This window comes from Equus caballus, chromosome 4 (assembly GCF_041296265.1).
Source record: "Equus caballus isolate H_3958 breed thoroughbred chromosome 4, TB-T2T, whole genome shotgun sequence".
NCBI classification, from domain to species: domain Eukaryota; kingdom Metazoa; phylum Chordata; class Mammalia; order Perissodactyla; family Equidae; genus Equus; species Equus caballus.
In genome coordinates this window covers 30,798,224-30,815,349 of record NC_091687.1, presented here as the reverse complement: position 1 = coordinate 30,815,349, position 17,126 = coordinate 30,798,224, and the positions used below count along the sequence as shown (strand labels likewise).

Sequence of the window (17,126 nt, the reverse complement as noted above, 5' to 3'; positions counted from 1 at the left end):
CAGAAAAATATGAATTAATATACTTGGGTATAGGTTTATTTTTTTGGCAGGAAAAATCTTGTGAATAATGGGGTACAATATTGATGAAAATTTTGGGAACACTTTAAAACACTCTTGGGTACTCTTTAGCCAATATGTTATTTGAAAATGATCAAAGAATTGAAAATGTATACATGCATGTAACTTCAAATTAGTCACAAATCTTTTTAATACTCAACTCTTTGACTACTGCATATGCTATAAACATGATGTCATATAACATAAGTTTAATGCAAGGGCTTTTTTTAAACACTTGGTGATTTTAATGGTATAGAAGAGTCATTCCTTTTGAAAAAGTTGATAAGTGGACTGAGCTTATTAATGAACTGTGAATACCTTCAGATGATAACCTGATTTTATGAATATTCCTTTCAAAGAAATTGTCAGAATTAAAAGTAACGAGATGCGGGTGCATTATTCTAATATATAATGTACTTATTTAGTAACTTCTACTCATTGTTCAAAATTCAATGTAGTCATCACCTGGAGGATGTCTCTGACACTCCCTTCCTCCTTCAGGCTTGTTCAGATTCTGTGCTCTGACCCCATAGCACGGTGTATGGAGTCCTACATGTCCCTCACACTGACCCCTATCCGGATTACAAGGTCCTACATGACTGAGCTTGTGTCTGTTTAACTTTGAACTCTAGACATCCAGCAGAAGTTGAGTTTCAAAGATAGTTATCAATACATGACAATAAATAAATTGAGACCAACAAAAGTTGGAAGCATGATTTCTGGTATAGGAAAAATTCATAATTATAGAACATGACTTGGGGCAAGGAATATTCTGCTTATTTAAGTATTCTGAATAATCTAACATTACCATATTTTCAAGAACTGAAATATAACAAAATTTAACACAAAATTCAACTTGTATGAATATAATAAAAATATATTTATCTCAAAATTCTACTAATTGATCTTACTTTGATAATTTGAAAGAGACTTTTTGGTATCTTATACCTAGTCATAATTTTAAGTATAGTTTATCTTATGAAAGGATATATATATGCAAGCCCCACTACTTGTATGATTTTTTTTAAGAGATATAAGTTTAAATAAATCATCTTATATTGTGATATCCACATCAACCACCAGGAATCTAGTTCACCTCTGGATATTTTTCTTCAAAAAGAAAGAATTTCTTAAACAAATATGGCAATGAATTTCACATTCTACATCAGAATTTGTGCCTAAGATAGACCTTGATTTTAAGGAGTACGCAAATATTTTTAAAGAAATTTAAATGAAAGAATATAAATGTATAAAAAGAGAAGTAATTTTCATCTAAACTTGTAAAATTCTTTTTCCCTTTTCCAAAACTCTGTTAGCATCCAGGATTAACACAAGAATATGTCTTGGAAGGCATATCTTAGGGGTTTTGTTTTTCCTTTTTTAAAAACAATACAGGAGTTTTTATGTCATAAGGACAGCAATTGTATTCTAACCTCTATTTTCACAAATTGTTCAATTGATTGAATAAATGAAGAATTTACCAGTGTAAAGCCATTTTTCTATGCATACATCCTAAAAATGTCCAATCTAAATATTATCTTGAAACACTGCTTCTCATCCCCTTCACCTTTTATAAGAACACAACTTTTTAAATAAAGGCTACTTGCAACATACTAAACCATGTAATGAATGATTCATATCACATTTACATTTGTAAAACTAATGCATCTAGTCTTACTCAACAATCCTGCTGTTTGTCTATTGATATATTGACTGCTGTGCTTTAAGGACACACACTTTTCTTAAGGGCACATAACCTTTATTGATGCCAAACCAACTTTGAAAATTAAGTAGTTAGTGCTTAGGTTCTGTGATTTTTAAATAAATGTTATTTTTATCTAACATAAAAATTAAGACGTTCTTGGAATTAGATATTTTATTGTTTATGTTATTCTAATTTCAGTGGCTGTCGTAAAGTTCTGTGATATATGCACTTCTGTGTATACATACCTACATACAAGGTCTATCCATACCCATTTATATCTATTTTAGAGGGACACCCGCTCTGTCCATTGTATCTCCAGAAACAGGGAACCGTGTTTGTAACTTTGGCATGAGCTCTCTTATGTAAAGTGGTCTGAGTACAAGCCAACAATTGAGAAGTAAATGAGGGGTGAGGAAGTAGAAATCTAAATATAAACCATTTTTTTCTAACGTCTTTGCAAATTTGCTAAGAAATATTGGAAAAAAAATAATACAGTCAACTCCAAATCAAGTTGTGTACACACACACATATATACACATACACACAAGCACCCGTATATTTGTGTTTTTTTGTGAGTTTTTGTTTGTTTTTTTAAGGAAGATTAGCCCTGAGCTAACTGCTGCCAATCCTCCTCTTTTTGCTGAGGAAGACTGGCCCTGAGCTAACATCCGTGCCCATCTTCTTCTACTTTATACATGGGACGCCTACCACAGCATGACTTGCCAAGCAGTGCCATGTCCGCACCCAGGATCAGAACCAGCAAACCCCGGGCCGCCAAAGCGGAACGTGCATGCTCAGCTGCCGAACCACCGGGCTGGTCCCTGTTTGTTTTTTTAAGATGGAAGAGCTAATTCATTATTATATGTTATAGGTTAATGAAGGGATCCACAGATAGAAAGCTTAGAGATACAAAACAGAGAAAGAATAATTGATGGAGATCTTTGAAAGAGGAGGGATTGAGAGAGATAACATCATATATTTCTGAATTGGACAAGTAGGAATGCTATTTCTGGAAACATTGCTGTACTACATGTTATATGTACTCTACTTTCAGTTCAGTGCCTTCCCACGTCTTCTAATGTGGGAAAACTTTGTTAAACAAACAAAATATTCATCCCTTGGTATTTCATGTTCTGTATCCACTAACAGTGAAAACAGATGATGGCAACCATTTTTAATTCAGTTATGTTTTCTAGTGTATTTATATTTTGTCAAGACATTTAATAGTTTATTTATGGTAAGGGAATATGTGTGCATAAAGTGTGTATATGTACATACTAAAAATAATGTGTATATGTATAAAAGGGAATTTTTACCATCTTCAAATATGACTTCAAATGCTTCTGGATGAATTGAGGAATCATTTCTAACTTCCCCTCATTCAAAATTCCCTACTTCACACCCAACCATCCTCTCTGAGAGATTTGCAGCCTACAGATACTGATATAAAAGATAATTATCGGGGCTGGCCCCGTGGCCGAGTGGTTAAGTTCGCGCGCTCCACTGCAGGCGGCCCAGTGTTTCGTTGGTTCGAATCCTGGGCGCGGACATGGCACTGCTCATCGAGCCACGCTGAGGCAGCGTCCCACATCCCACAACTAGAAGGACCCACAACGAAGAATGTACAGCTATGTACTGGGGGGCTTTGGGGAGAAAAAGGAAAAATAAAATCTTTAAAAAAAAAAAAAAAAGATAATTATCTATGCTTGTCATCTAAGGATGTGTATGACAAATTAATTCTATATGGGCAAAATTAATATTCATTACATAATTTTCAACTCAGAATTTCACTAGTCACATTATCTTTCAAATGGCCAATGTGTAAAAATGAAATTTGATAGATTTAATAAAATATTAACTTTCGATACTCTTAAAAATTCTTTGATTATAACTATTTTAAAACACCTGCTTTTTAAAAGTCCACTTGTAACATAAAAATATCAAAATTACAAAGTCAGAAAGAAAGTTTGATGAGCTTTCAAAGAAAAAGATATTTGAAAACTACTCGTAGAATCCTACTTTTTCCCCAAGCCTCTTGCTTGGCATTAGTGTGGCTGCTGAATGCTTCAATTACACTCATTTTTCATCCCGAGGACATCAGAAATCATTTAGAGCAACCCAGGTAGATGTGATGAGGTACATCCGGCGAGCTGATGAATGAAGCTGCAGATAGACAGTCCGATTTAACGAGGCCAAAAGTTTTGAGAATCAGAACAAAATGTTTGGGTTCTTTTGTGAAATGTAGTACTCTTGAGAATTAATCTACCTGATTATAGATAGGTGCAGCTTTAAAACTGAATCCATGTTAATCTTTTCTCACAGCTGTTCCAAATTAAAATGCATTCACTTTCTAATCTTTACCTGCAGCAACACCATTCCTTAGGGCTCACCCATGTGTACGAGACTTCCTTAAAAATGGTGCCAAAACGAAAATGAACTATATCATGGAATCCAAACAAATGAATAAAGGAAAGTAAAACCAGACACAGAGTTGAAAGCTAATTCCCAGGCTTAGCCATATTAAAGTATGTGCCTTTCTGTAGAACAGCTAAGAGATCGGCTGGCAAGACACACTTAAGGTTGTCTAGCTAACTAGAAAATAGTTCTCTGAGTCTTAGCTTAATTCTGAGGATGAATGAAAAAATCAAAAGGCATTCAAAATTAATAAAATGAAAATTTCAAAATAACTAATGAATTGAATGAGAAGAACAAATTGAAAAAAGCATATAATAGATATAAAATAAATTTCAAAATAAAGAATGCATAGCTAAAGTTATAATCACTTGGCAATAGTTGGATTATTGTTTTTTAAATTTTTTAAAAAGTGATTGAAAAATTCTTTGCTATTTTTCTGTCAGATCCAAAGTAGAAAGAAATAATTTATAGCCTACAAAAATCTAAAGCAAGTCACAAATGATTGACTATGTGTATGTTTTATATAGTAAGAGTGAAAATTGTCAATTAGTTTTTCAACAGATGGCAGGGAAAATAATTCACTGCCTTCTCCACTGTATCTGCCTGCCTTCTCCATCAGGCAAGAACGAAGCCTTTGGAAGGAATGTTCAAACATATGATACTAAACGGCATTCAGACTTGTAAAATATTTAATACTGTTTGACACATGCACTGCTTCCAAACAGTTTCATTTCAGATATTTTGCTACTTTAAACAGTTGCCGAAATATTTTCAGCTTTAAAATAGGAATTATACTTTTATTTATAAAAATGAAATATATTATTTATGCTAGAATTACTGTATCGCTGTATATACTGTATAACTACAGTGTAACATTGAGTCTACCAATAGAGAGGTCATCAGCTTGGAAAGGCATGATGTGTGTGTGTGTGTGTGTGTGTGTCCTTGTCTCTGACAGATTTACTGACATTCGTTTCTCTTTGAATAAAATTAATGTTGACAATTAATGCCCTAAACTAAGAAAATCTTATCAGGTAACTTTTCTTCAGGTTTAAGCAATATTACCTCCATGCATTTTATAGAGTCTTTAGTACCTAAAACAAATCTAATGAAAAATGAGATTAAATATGACATTAAGCACAAAATATGTAACATGACATAAATCTTAGAGTGCAGAAAATGCACTTGAAATAATTTCTAGGTAGAATTGTACAACCCAGAATTAGGATTGTCCATTATTTATGTTAAAATGCCATACCAGAAAAGGCGCTTTGTTCTGCTTTTTCTGTAATTGCCTTCTTCTCAGATTAAGAACTCTGCTTCCAATGTGTCTCTGTAGAGGAGTCTTCCCTGCTCAGTCTCTCTAGGGCACTTCCCTTTCCCCAGACACCTCCTTTGTCACTCTCTATTTCAGCACCCTCTTTCCTATTTGTTTTCTTTCTTCTAGATTACTGTTTTTGATTATTGTAATTGTGTATTTGTTCACTTTTTATTTTGAACTCTCTTCTATTATAAGATCCATGAGTAGGAGCTTTGTTAGTTTGTAAACCTGCCATTGAATCCTTAGAGGCTAGCACAGGACTTGAAGCACAGTAGTTACTAATATTTACTGATAGTTTGGACATATTGGTAAATATGCAACAAATATACTTCTAAGGTTAACTATAAGAAACTCATAAATGTTAGAAAAAACTCAATAGCTTTGTTCTTTTAAAAATCATTTAAAACAATAATTTTGCCTGTATAATTGGAATGTGGAGTAAAATTGATATTCCACTCTTGGCATATGTCATCTTGTAAATAGAGAAGGCTTAAGTTTATATAAAGAATGATTGTATTGATGGTGCCTTTCCATTCACCCTAATCAGTCCAACACATAGGTTTTCATGAGTATTCTTATTATTACTGTCAGACATATTTGGCATTACCCAAGAAGAACATCTGAAATTAATCATCATATAGCTTATTTTCTCTCAGCTGAGGTAGTCTTTGCGGAGCTACAAGTTGCTTGGAAATGCAGTGTGCCCACAGCTTATTCCTCCTTTATCAAGTACTATGAGTGCATGCAGAAGGAAGGGCAATCCGAAATTACTTCCTTATAATCTGATAATGTGAGAGTGATTCATTATAGTTGTGGTAAACTTAAAAATACCAATATAATCCTAAGGAAGGTATCTGTATTACGTACCCATATGTAAGACGTGAGAAAAATATCAGCTTAGTTTTTAAGATCATGTATGCAAAACCTACGTGACTGCTACATTTTATTTTTCTTTTTAAAGTTTTTTTGTGTTATTTACTTGAAAAAATTCAACAGACACTGATTAAATTCTTGCCTCTGTCAGATCCTGGGAAATTTTATATAGATATATTTCATATGGATGCAATAGTATTTACACAATATTGGTCCTTTTTCTTCAGAGTTCATTGTAAATGTAGGAAAGTAAGCTGAATTTGTTCCTCTAGAAAGGTGTTATTTTGAGTTACTTTAAGTTCTTTTTTGAAGAATGAATGGCTAATATCCTACTAATGGAAAACATTACCTCATTGAATTCTGGTAGTTTGACTGTATTTGATGTAATCATCATCTTCTTCATTACCATAGCTAATATTTATTTAGTTTATGATTTTCCATATAATATAAATGCTTTACATGTATCATTTCATTTACAACTGAAATAGTAATATGATAAAAGTATTATTACCGTCAACATCATCCCCATTTTGGAAATAAAACCAAAATTTGAGAAGTAATGTAACTTGTTGAAAGTCACATGACTACTAAGTGGCAGTCAAGAATTCAAATGATCTACAGTCCCAATTTCATAACCTCCTGTGGAATGTACTTGGCTGGCCATCCATCACTCTCTTTCTCCTGGGTAGCCCTGTCGCTATGCCAATGGACCTGGGTGGTCATCTGTCTCTCTTTCTCCCAGGCAGCCCTGTGGCTATGCCAATCATCATCTGACCACACAGGAGTCTTTCTTCTAGTTGGACAGCAAGACTTTACCAGTAAGAGACATGCTTCTCATAGCCTTAACACACAGGCTAAGATGGATTAAACTAAGCCGTCAAAACTCTGCAGGCTGCAAGTACTTTTCAGATCATCAAGCTTTATAAATATAAGTGTGAAAGGTGAATTTGGACACCTTTATTTATTTCATAATGGTATAAAACTAGAGATATGCATTAGTCAGATGCTCTAGATTCTGGTCTATTTGTGGAATTCTGTAGAATTTTCTCCACTGTAGAATTCTGTTCTAAAATATTCAGTCCAATCTAGTATTTATATAGGCTTAATGCCAAAAATTTTAGTACATACAGTAAATTAATAAAACTCATTTCTGACATCATTTTTCTGTCATGTTTCATTAGCTAAAGTTTTAATTTTAGTTTTATTGGCATCCTTTCTTCATAGTCTCATTTTCATTATTCCTTGGAGATTTGCCTATTGTATATTAAACTTGAACTCTGGGTAACTGATAATTGTTGAGGTGACAGTTTCCAGTAACTGGGTTCTGCTGGGAAACAAATTCCTATGGCTTTTTAAAATAGGTTGACCCTGTGGCTTTGGAAAAATCTTAATTGAAGACAAGTATTTTAGTCTTCAACAAACAAAACAAAACAAAATAAAAAACAGGATTAGCAGAAGTCCAGAGTTGTAGGATTAAGTTATAAATCAGTAGTATATTATGGAACAAATCAGTAATCCATTTTTTAATAACCAGATTTGCTGTTAATTAAAAATTTTCTGTAATCAAGTAGGCCAGGCTTGACATATCAACTTTATAGTACTGGAATTATGATATTCTGTTCAGAGAAAAATTGGTTTTTGAAACACCTCAAGGCAAAATTTTTTAAATTTGCAAATAATAAAGACTGATTTTTAATTAAGTTTAATTTTATTAAATAGGTTCTTAAATTACTATTGCCTTTATGAATATACTTATGTAACTAAGCATGGGTCAAGAATTATGAGAAATTTTTTTCATTCTCTAGGAATAATGCAGTACTTAAATCATATATGTATTAAGTATAATTTATTTTGCCTGGAAAGTTTTTTTCAACTCCATTAAACAAGTCTGCATAATATAAAATGAAATGATTAAGAATTTACTATGATGTAAGTATAATGAAACTGCCCAAATTACAAAACACAAGACAACTACCAGCCCAGTTTGGGTTCTGCTCTATTGTAATGAACTGATTTGTATGTTAGAACACACCAAAGCTTGTCTTAGATCCTTCTGGTAAGAAGTTGAGACCACTTATTTGGCTGTTCACTTTTTTTCATTTAATAAATATTTGCTTCCATTTATATGTAAGGCACTACAATAGACGCAATAGATACAGTAGTGCAATCATGGAACTGTTTTAACCCAACCCCGTGTTTATTCAATACTACCTTCCCATGTTATTTCTGTTAAAGATCTGAGCTCCAGCATTATGAAAAATATTTTTCAAAGCCTTTCTATAACTGCATATGTTTCATATATGACCCTCACAGAAGTAAACATTTTGAAACATTAGCCTATCTAAAGTCACACAGATTGCTTGAGGAACATTTACCAAGTTTTCTAGGATCATTTCACTTAAAACATAATGCATTTGTTGCATGAATCTAGTATTGTGATTATAAATGTACTTCTAGGCGTGAGTAAAGGAATGTTTTCTCCACAAAAGTTGACTTTGCCTTGCTGTAGACAGAGTGTAGAGTAACTAATTTACGCAATTGAAATTTTAGATGAAGTATGTCACTTGTGTGACTTCCTATTAAGTATTTCAAGATATTTTGCATGTCATTTTATTTGTTTTTATGTAAGATCATGCAAATGCACTAATAAGAAAAGAACTCTAAAAGTATACATCTTTGAGAATGTAATTTACCTTGATTTTTAAATTGTGCATATTTCAAGGCATCACTTTATTTTTTCTTTCTCCCAAATTATAGCTTAATAAAAACTGTGAAAGTAAACAAGTGGAAAACATCAGAAGAATGGGGAGATGGTGATCATCTCTGTGGATTTTGGCATCTGGAATTTTAGAATTAGTTCATTGACTGTTCCACAGGGTGGCAGTAATAGAGTATGTAATAGAAGGAAGACTAGCTACAATTCTAAGTGGAAAGTTATTGCACAAAAAATGTTTTTTAAATTTCACCAATTTATTATGTACATGTACTATAAAATGTATGCTGCACATTTCTGAAATCAATGAAGTTAAAATTCTTATTACATGATTAGCCAAAATATGTAAAGCAAAGTCAAATTAAGCATGGGTATGGCATCTGGAATTGAAATAATGTTTATATTGATTTTTTCATTATCATATAAAGAATTAAAAATTTTGAGTGATTTATATTAAACTTTTTCTCAACTAAATATATATTTTTAAATCTTTTCTGAAAATTCTAAGATAGTCTACAAAATCATTAAATATATACATGTGTTTTGTGTGCATGTATGTGTATACAACACACACACACAGCCTGAGATACAAATAAGCATCTTGGATATATTAGAAAGATTTTGTAAATATTGTATGGCAGTTGCAGAAATTATAAAAAGAAGGTTGCATTTGTAATTCTTAAGATTCTAGTAACCACTAAGAGAAAAATTTCAGAAAAATAGTGTCTTTAAAAATGTCTACATCAAGGCAAATAAAAATTGGGACAAGGGGTACAAATTATGCATTTATAATATGGGAATGACTCAGTCAGTTAATGTAGCTACTAATGTTCAAATAGGCAAGGACCTATGTGAAAGAGAACAGAGACCAAAAAAAATTAGTGTTTAAAAATTTTATAAAATTATAATTAATTGTGAACGGATTGTACACTTCCACACCAAACACTGATCCAAGGTCCTTGACTTGGACAACCTTTGAGGGCTCCACGTAGGCAAACCATGGGAGTTAGGCAAAACGTTTGTAGTAAAATAAATAAAGCAACAAACTTCTTTTACTAGTCTGTCTTTTAACCAAGTGTTTATTTGGACTATTTGATGACTAACATCGGTCAAAATAATCACACTGTGTGTGTCTAAGTGTAGCCTCTATGTTATTAAAAATAACTTCCAATAACAATAATAACAATGATTATATATATGTCTCTTACCTTCCAGAGACATAGATATAATAATTATTTTAGTCTTATTTCTTTTTACTGAGAAGTACTTTATGTAAAATATTTTACTAGAACACTGTTGTGGTAACAGGATCAACTAGACAAAGCAGTGCTTTAAATTGAAAATTTGAGACATGTTTTCAAATGGTAATTATAATGAAGATCTCCAAGTGCTTTCTGGAGCATCTGGATTATTTCTCTGCCCTGAATTCATATGACTATTGTTTAAGGTATGGCAGTTAAATTGTATTATCAGTAGGGTGGCCAACCTTTTTATAAAAATATTCTATTTAGGAATAAGTTCCACTGTGTAAGTAGTAACACAACAATGAAATATACAGACAGCCCCAAAAATTACCCAACTGAAGAATTTAAGAAAATGAACTTTTTGCATTTTGAGCAATCGAGAGAGAGAAAGAGACAAAAGAGAGGTGGATAAGTCTCACCAACTTCTGCTGTTAACCTAGAAGAAGTCATTTCTCCTTACAACTTGAGGTGATTAAAACTCAGAGGTGTCCACTAAATGGCTTCCTACATAACTAGCTAAGGCAATCCTAGAAGACTTAAGGGGAGCTCACATAAAAATTTACAAGTGAAAAAGCAACATCCCCAATGTACATTTTAGGGCAAGGATTGTTATGATGTGATTTCTGTGTGGCCAAGACCAGTAAAAAGAACAGAGAACAGATGTGAAGTCTCTTTTGAGATTTGTGCTCTGCAATCATGTGCAAAAGATGAAACAGACAAAACAATTAGAAAATTTCAATTCAAACAGTCAATCAACATGAATTAGGGAAAAGCTTTTAACATAGTTCAAACCAGAACATGAATTCGTGGAAAAGTGATCTTCCGCACGTTTATCTTTAGAAAAAGCTAAAATGTTGAACTTAGAATCTTGATTTACCTAGATCGCTAAATTGCTAAATTGGTATAAGTCAATATATGTTAAATAGCCATTTTATTAAATGTTTGTTGACATCATTGAATTTATCCTCTAAACATTTATACTATTATTTAAATTCAATGGCTTCCAATAAATATTAATTTGCTGCAATTTACAAACTATCTCAATTGAATTTTTTAATATTTGCATATGTTATAGCATGTTAGAAACAGTCAATATTTTGATTCTTTTTTAAAAATTCTGGGAGCTTAAAATATTTATCTATATATGCTAGTCATCTTTTATAGAAAATAAGAAATATAACTAACATAATCATACATGTGCATGCTAAATATTTCCATGGTGTGAAAGTAGTGAAACCATCACTAAGTTTAATTGCCTTAAGCAACTAAAAGTACAATGACCTCCTTTCTGTAGACATTTTTATAGCCACACACCTATGAAATTGGGATATTTGTTCTTTTGCAGTGACTAGATATGTGGATAATATGTTTTAACCAGGTGAGATAGGTAAAGTTGTGGTTGGACCTGAAAGATGCCATTTCTACTAAATGAAACCTTAGTCATGATCCCTCCACATGATCAGGGTATGGCGCAGGCACCCTACCACTAATTTAAATGTAGTAACTGCAGTCTATGTTTAGGGTAGGTTATGTGGTTTCCCTCTGGTGCCTTCCTGAATGTTTCACTGGCCTCGATTTTTCTTGTCACATAAATCAACCGAAAAACGTGCTTTTATTTATTTTTTACTTCAACTATTTTGTTTTGCCATTCGATTAAATTGCATGCAGCCTAACAGATAGCTATTTTTCAATTCACCAGGTACGTGTATTCACGTTTTCAGTTGGTCAACATAACTATGACAGAGGACCTATTCAGTGGATGGCCTGTGAAAATAAAGGTAACAGATCTGTTTTCTTGACAACATTTTATTAGAAGAAAAATAACTTGGTAGTTGTTAGTTCTATGTATTATGATTTAAAATAATCTAAAGTTGTAGCTAGTTTTTATAGGAATTAAGGCAAGAATAAGATGTGGAACATGTTTTCTATAGAGAAAACACAATACAGCAAACTTTGACATTAGTGTTACGTTATAAAAATTCAGACTTCTGATCATATTATTGTATATTCATAAAGGGATATATTTTATTGAGTGATACTTAATGATGCTCATCAAATATAGCCTTACATGAAAAAATTAAGAATGAAAAAAAATCTGAATTATGTAAAACTTAGATATAAGAAAGTGTAACATCTATGTATATTTTTTCTCTGAATGGTTAAATTATTGTTTTTTTAATGTCTTTGTGTACATTCCTAGGTAATTCATATTTTGTGTAGTGAGCCCATATTTCCTTTGTACTCAGAAAAAACAAGACGTTACTTGAAAAATAAACTGTGATCACACAGCAATAAAAATAACCTAAATTTATCCTGAAAGTTATATTTAGGCAAACATTTGATATACATATAATGATTATCTGATACACATTATCATGCATCTTTAATAATTTCTACAATGAAAAAAATATTTTTAATGACCCCACATTCCCTACTACTTTGTAGAAAGTAACATTTATTTTATACAATCTAAGAGATGTAGTGAAATTTCTCATAAAGCCTGTGCATTTGTTATGAATAATCAAACATTTTCCAAATTTATCAGTGGTGTTGGTCTTTTAGTGTTTACTAAATTAAAGTGAAAAAATGCTCTTTTCTCCTACAAAGCCATGAAATAATTTTGTAGCCTTTTATTATAATATAAATATGTATATATGTTTCAGGTTATTATTATGAAATTCCTTCCATTGGAGCAATAAGAATCAATACTCAGGTATGGTTATTTAAAACTTTTTTACACTATTTTTTCAAAGCCTAACATATTTATTTTCTGCTTTTAAATATGTTCAATATGGAGAAAATAAGTGAAAATGCAGAAATTCATATATTACATTTATAACAAAATACTATATTTGTAACAAAATGATGAGTATCCTGGTAATGTATTGGTTTTTATTTCATTAATATTCCAAGGGTTTTCAAACATCTAAAACTCACATAAAAAAAAGAGTGTTCTTAGATGTTAAAAACATCATATAAAGTAAAATTTCCTAATAATCTCATGTCATGTAATTTGTACTTGGTTCTATTACAAATCATTGAAATAAATTTCCTCAAGTTGTAGGTACCACATAGAAAATTAAACAATAATTATTTTGCACAAATTATACAAGGTCCTGGTCAGAATTTAGATACATTCCAAATAACCTGTCTAGATATATTTACCTATTTAAAATACACTCACAACAGGGAAATGATTTTTCTACAACCATTCAGTTGAAATAGATTTCTGTTTTATAGATTAAAGCAATTATTTTCATCTAAATATATATTATTTTTAAATATTCTTAACTTCCTATTTAAAATCATTATTCAATTTTAAACATAACTGAGGATCCACAAAATAGAGCAAGTCAAAATTTAGCATAAATAACACGGCATTTGTAGAAACAGATATTGAATATGTTGAATGTTGAAATGAAACAGCGGCTATATTTGATTTGAGTCTGATGTCTAGATTTGGCACAGTTTTCATTAATATTTCAATATGTTTAACTGTAGTTTTGAATTTCAGCCAAACAATCTTTGATATGAAAACAAGTATGTGGCTGCTTTATTATTTCAAATTTGTGCAGTTCCATCCAGTAAATCACAAAGCTTTAAATAGTTTAGGTTAACATAAAACAATTCACAAGGAACGTATTTCACTTATCATTGGCTGTACCTCAGAAATAGAATGTCTTGATTGTTGCTAGAAAAGAACTGGGGTAGGTATAATGTCCAAATAATATATGTCAAATATTGTTGATTCAAAATATGTAGACATACCATTTATGGCGTACCCAAAGTAGGAATTAAAAGATTATGTAGTTACCCTCTTAATAATTTTGATTCCAGCTTCATTTTTAACTCTAGATAATTTTTCCCCTGTGAAGATGTTATTTTTTAACATGGCATTCCTAGTTTTCAATTCCCCTCTTTTTCTTCATAACTAGGAATATTTGGATGTCCTGGGAAGACCAATGGTTTTAGCAGGAGACAAAGCTAAGCAAGTCCAATGGACAAATGTGTACCTGGATGCACTGGTAAGAGGTTGGCTGTTCAACCAAAGACTGTATAACAAAAGCACACAGCTGATTTCTACTTCTTACTAGGTGACATTTCTTCTTTCCTCTTCATTAAACCTTTTCTAAAATTCCTTTATCACAACGTTCTTTGCTAGGATTTAGATAGTTTACACAAAAGCCTAGACTTGTGTATAGTTGAGAATCACAAAGTGTTATTTTATTTTCTAGTTGATCCATTGAGAATGTAGATTTCCAACCTAGAATCTTGAATTTATGGGAATTTCAATAACTTTTCAAATTATTATGTAAAAAATGCTGAAAGTCAAGAGAATTAGTTCCTGTTACTGCATATTTTGAACAATAATTTTGAAGAAAGTATTTTTAAAGTAGACTTCAGCCAACAGAAACATGTATAGCCTCCATAACTCAAGCCAGACTCAACAAACTCAGAAGTACATGCAGACGGGCAAAAAATTACCCTACTCTGAAATCATCACAAACCTAATCACCTCTTCATGTATAATCTCTTGCTTTAGATTCAACGCCAGATATTTATGGAAATAGGCCATTGAGGTGATCAAATCCGGTACAAAGTAATAAAAACGTCTTAAGTTGTCCATTGCACAATCGAAATTTTAGTACAGGCATTCCATCATATTTCAAAGTGGTAGTTCTTAACTGGGAATGATTTTGTTCCTCACAGGTTATTTGGAAATATCTATAGATATTTTTAATTGCCATGACTGGAGTGGGTAGGGGTTGCTACTGGCATGTAATGGATAGAGGCCAGGGATGGTGCTAAACATCCTACAATGCACAAGACACCTCCCTCCCCACAGACACACAACAAATATCCGGCTCAAAACATCAGTAGAGCTGAAGTTGAGAAATCTTGTTTTAACGTAATTTTTACTTTTCTGATATGAAAGTTATAGATAGTAATTATCATACTTTAGATTTATTCACATGCTTAATCTTAATAAGAAAGCTTTATTAATGATTTTACTAATGTAATATATTGGAGAGAATCAAAATACTAAGCCCTGAAAAGTAAATGCTGATTCAATAACCCTTTTTCCTACTTGGAAATTATATGTTCAATTAGATGCTGATACTACTTTTCTGAATGCAGGGATGAACCCAAAGGGCAAAATGCAATCCGTTTAGAATTGCTTATCATTTGGTTCTTGTAAAATAAACATATAAAGGAAGTTAGAAGAAGAATAGGCACTATTAGCAGCAGCCTTGCATGCTGAGAAAGATAAAGTGAAGCTTGCTTACCTCGAGTCTTAGCTAAAATTACTGTCCAGTGTTCTTTCTTGACATCACGTATTTATTTAAGGTCACATGGTCATCTAAAGCTATGGTCAAAATGTTTCGCTTTTCCAAATCTATAACAGGACAGAGTATGATAGGAGGAGTCAACAATTATGCCCTGTTGTATGTCCTATGACCAGAAGTTCATTAACCAGCATGTCTGCATTGTTGGTAAGGTTCTCACTGATAGCACAAATGACATTAAGAAGAAATTTTCGTTTTAAATATGCTGTTCTATAAGCTGAAACTAAATGTAAAACAAGAAAAAAAATGAGGCACATGAATTGGTTATTCAGTGGACATGTGGAGTTTTCTTTTTACTGACTGCAGAAGGAAAGGTGACCCATCTTGTATATCCAATTATTTATTTATAATCTTTGCACATAGCAGATTCAAAATATATGCTGGTCAAATTAACAGTTAAGAAGGAAGATGTAAAAATATTCTAAGACAAATGTAATAAATGAGCAAAATGAAAAGGGCTCTGGAAATTCAGAAGAAAGTAGCCATATATTGGGGAATGGAGTAGGGTGAAGTTAAAGAGATGGTGACATTATTTAGCTGAACATGTGAGTCCAGGTAAGGTTTCTGCAGTTGGTGATGAGAACTGAAACCACACAAAGGGAGTACAGTATGAAAGTTGTGGAAATGCTGGGTATACTGAAGGAGTGATACCTCAGTCACTTTTGGAGATAATGGGAAATAAGGACAGAAACAAGACTGGGACAATATTGTGGACGGTTCCTTTTATTTGAGAGATAAAGTGAGGTTCTTTGTTTAAAAAGAGAGAGATCGAAAAGAGTTTGACTTTAGAAAATAAATATCAAATAAATTCCAGAAGAGCAGAAATCTTATTTGCCTTTTTTATCCTCTAGAGATTTGTACAATGTCTAGGAATGGAGTACAATTTTTTTGTCTGCTTAATAAATGAGGGAGAAAATTAAAGTTGGACCAATGAGTTCATCCATGAATTTGTTTAAAATGTTAGAAGTCTAGTATCTCATTTTAGGACACAAATTAGCATATTTGGAAGCAAATTATGTATTCTATATAGATGCAAAAGTGATGCAAAGAAAAAGGTTGTAGCCATATATACCTTACCTTATACCATGTTAGTATTTGTAAAACTAAGCATATACGTTAGAACTTAAATAGGAAATTTGCCAAAAGGAATCTTTCCTGAATTTTCTTTTGGATACTAATTTTATTAATTATCTGTAATCTGACTTTATTGAGATGGAAAGCTTTCATTGTGAATATTACTTCACATATTTAATTAAAGATGTTTTCATTGTTGAATATTCTTGCTTAGGACAAAATAGAGAACTAATATGTGTATCATCATCACGCACCTACATGTAGTTGTTTTCTTAATTTTATTTGTCCCAAACAATCAGGTATCTTGTTCTGCTGAAAGTGTCTCTATGATTGTTCTTCCTCACTAATCCGGTTCCCATTGTTTTTGGGCTTCCCA

General features: G+C 32.0%; 1 protein-coding gene across 19 annotated transcripts in view; it reads left to right on the top strand.

Annotated features, from left to right (window-relative positions):
* Window positions 1–17,126, top strand: part of CACNA2D1 (calcium voltage-gated channel auxiliary subunit alpha2delta 1) — a 514,911-nt gene that overhangs the window by 429,056 nt on the left and 68,729 nt on the right. For all 19 annotated transcript variants that reach the window (XM_023639081.2, XM_023639086.2, XM_023639083.2 and 16 more), the window contains 3 exons: window positions 12,028–12,106; window positions 12,992–13,041; window positions 14,264–14,353. In XM_023639081.2, the coding sequence (XP_023494849.2) occupies window positions 12,028–12,106; window positions 12,992–13,041; window positions 14,264–14,353 (219 nt within the window). The remainder of the gene's footprint in view (window positions 1–12,027; window positions 12,107–12,991; window positions 13,042–14,263; window positions 14,354–17,126) is intronic.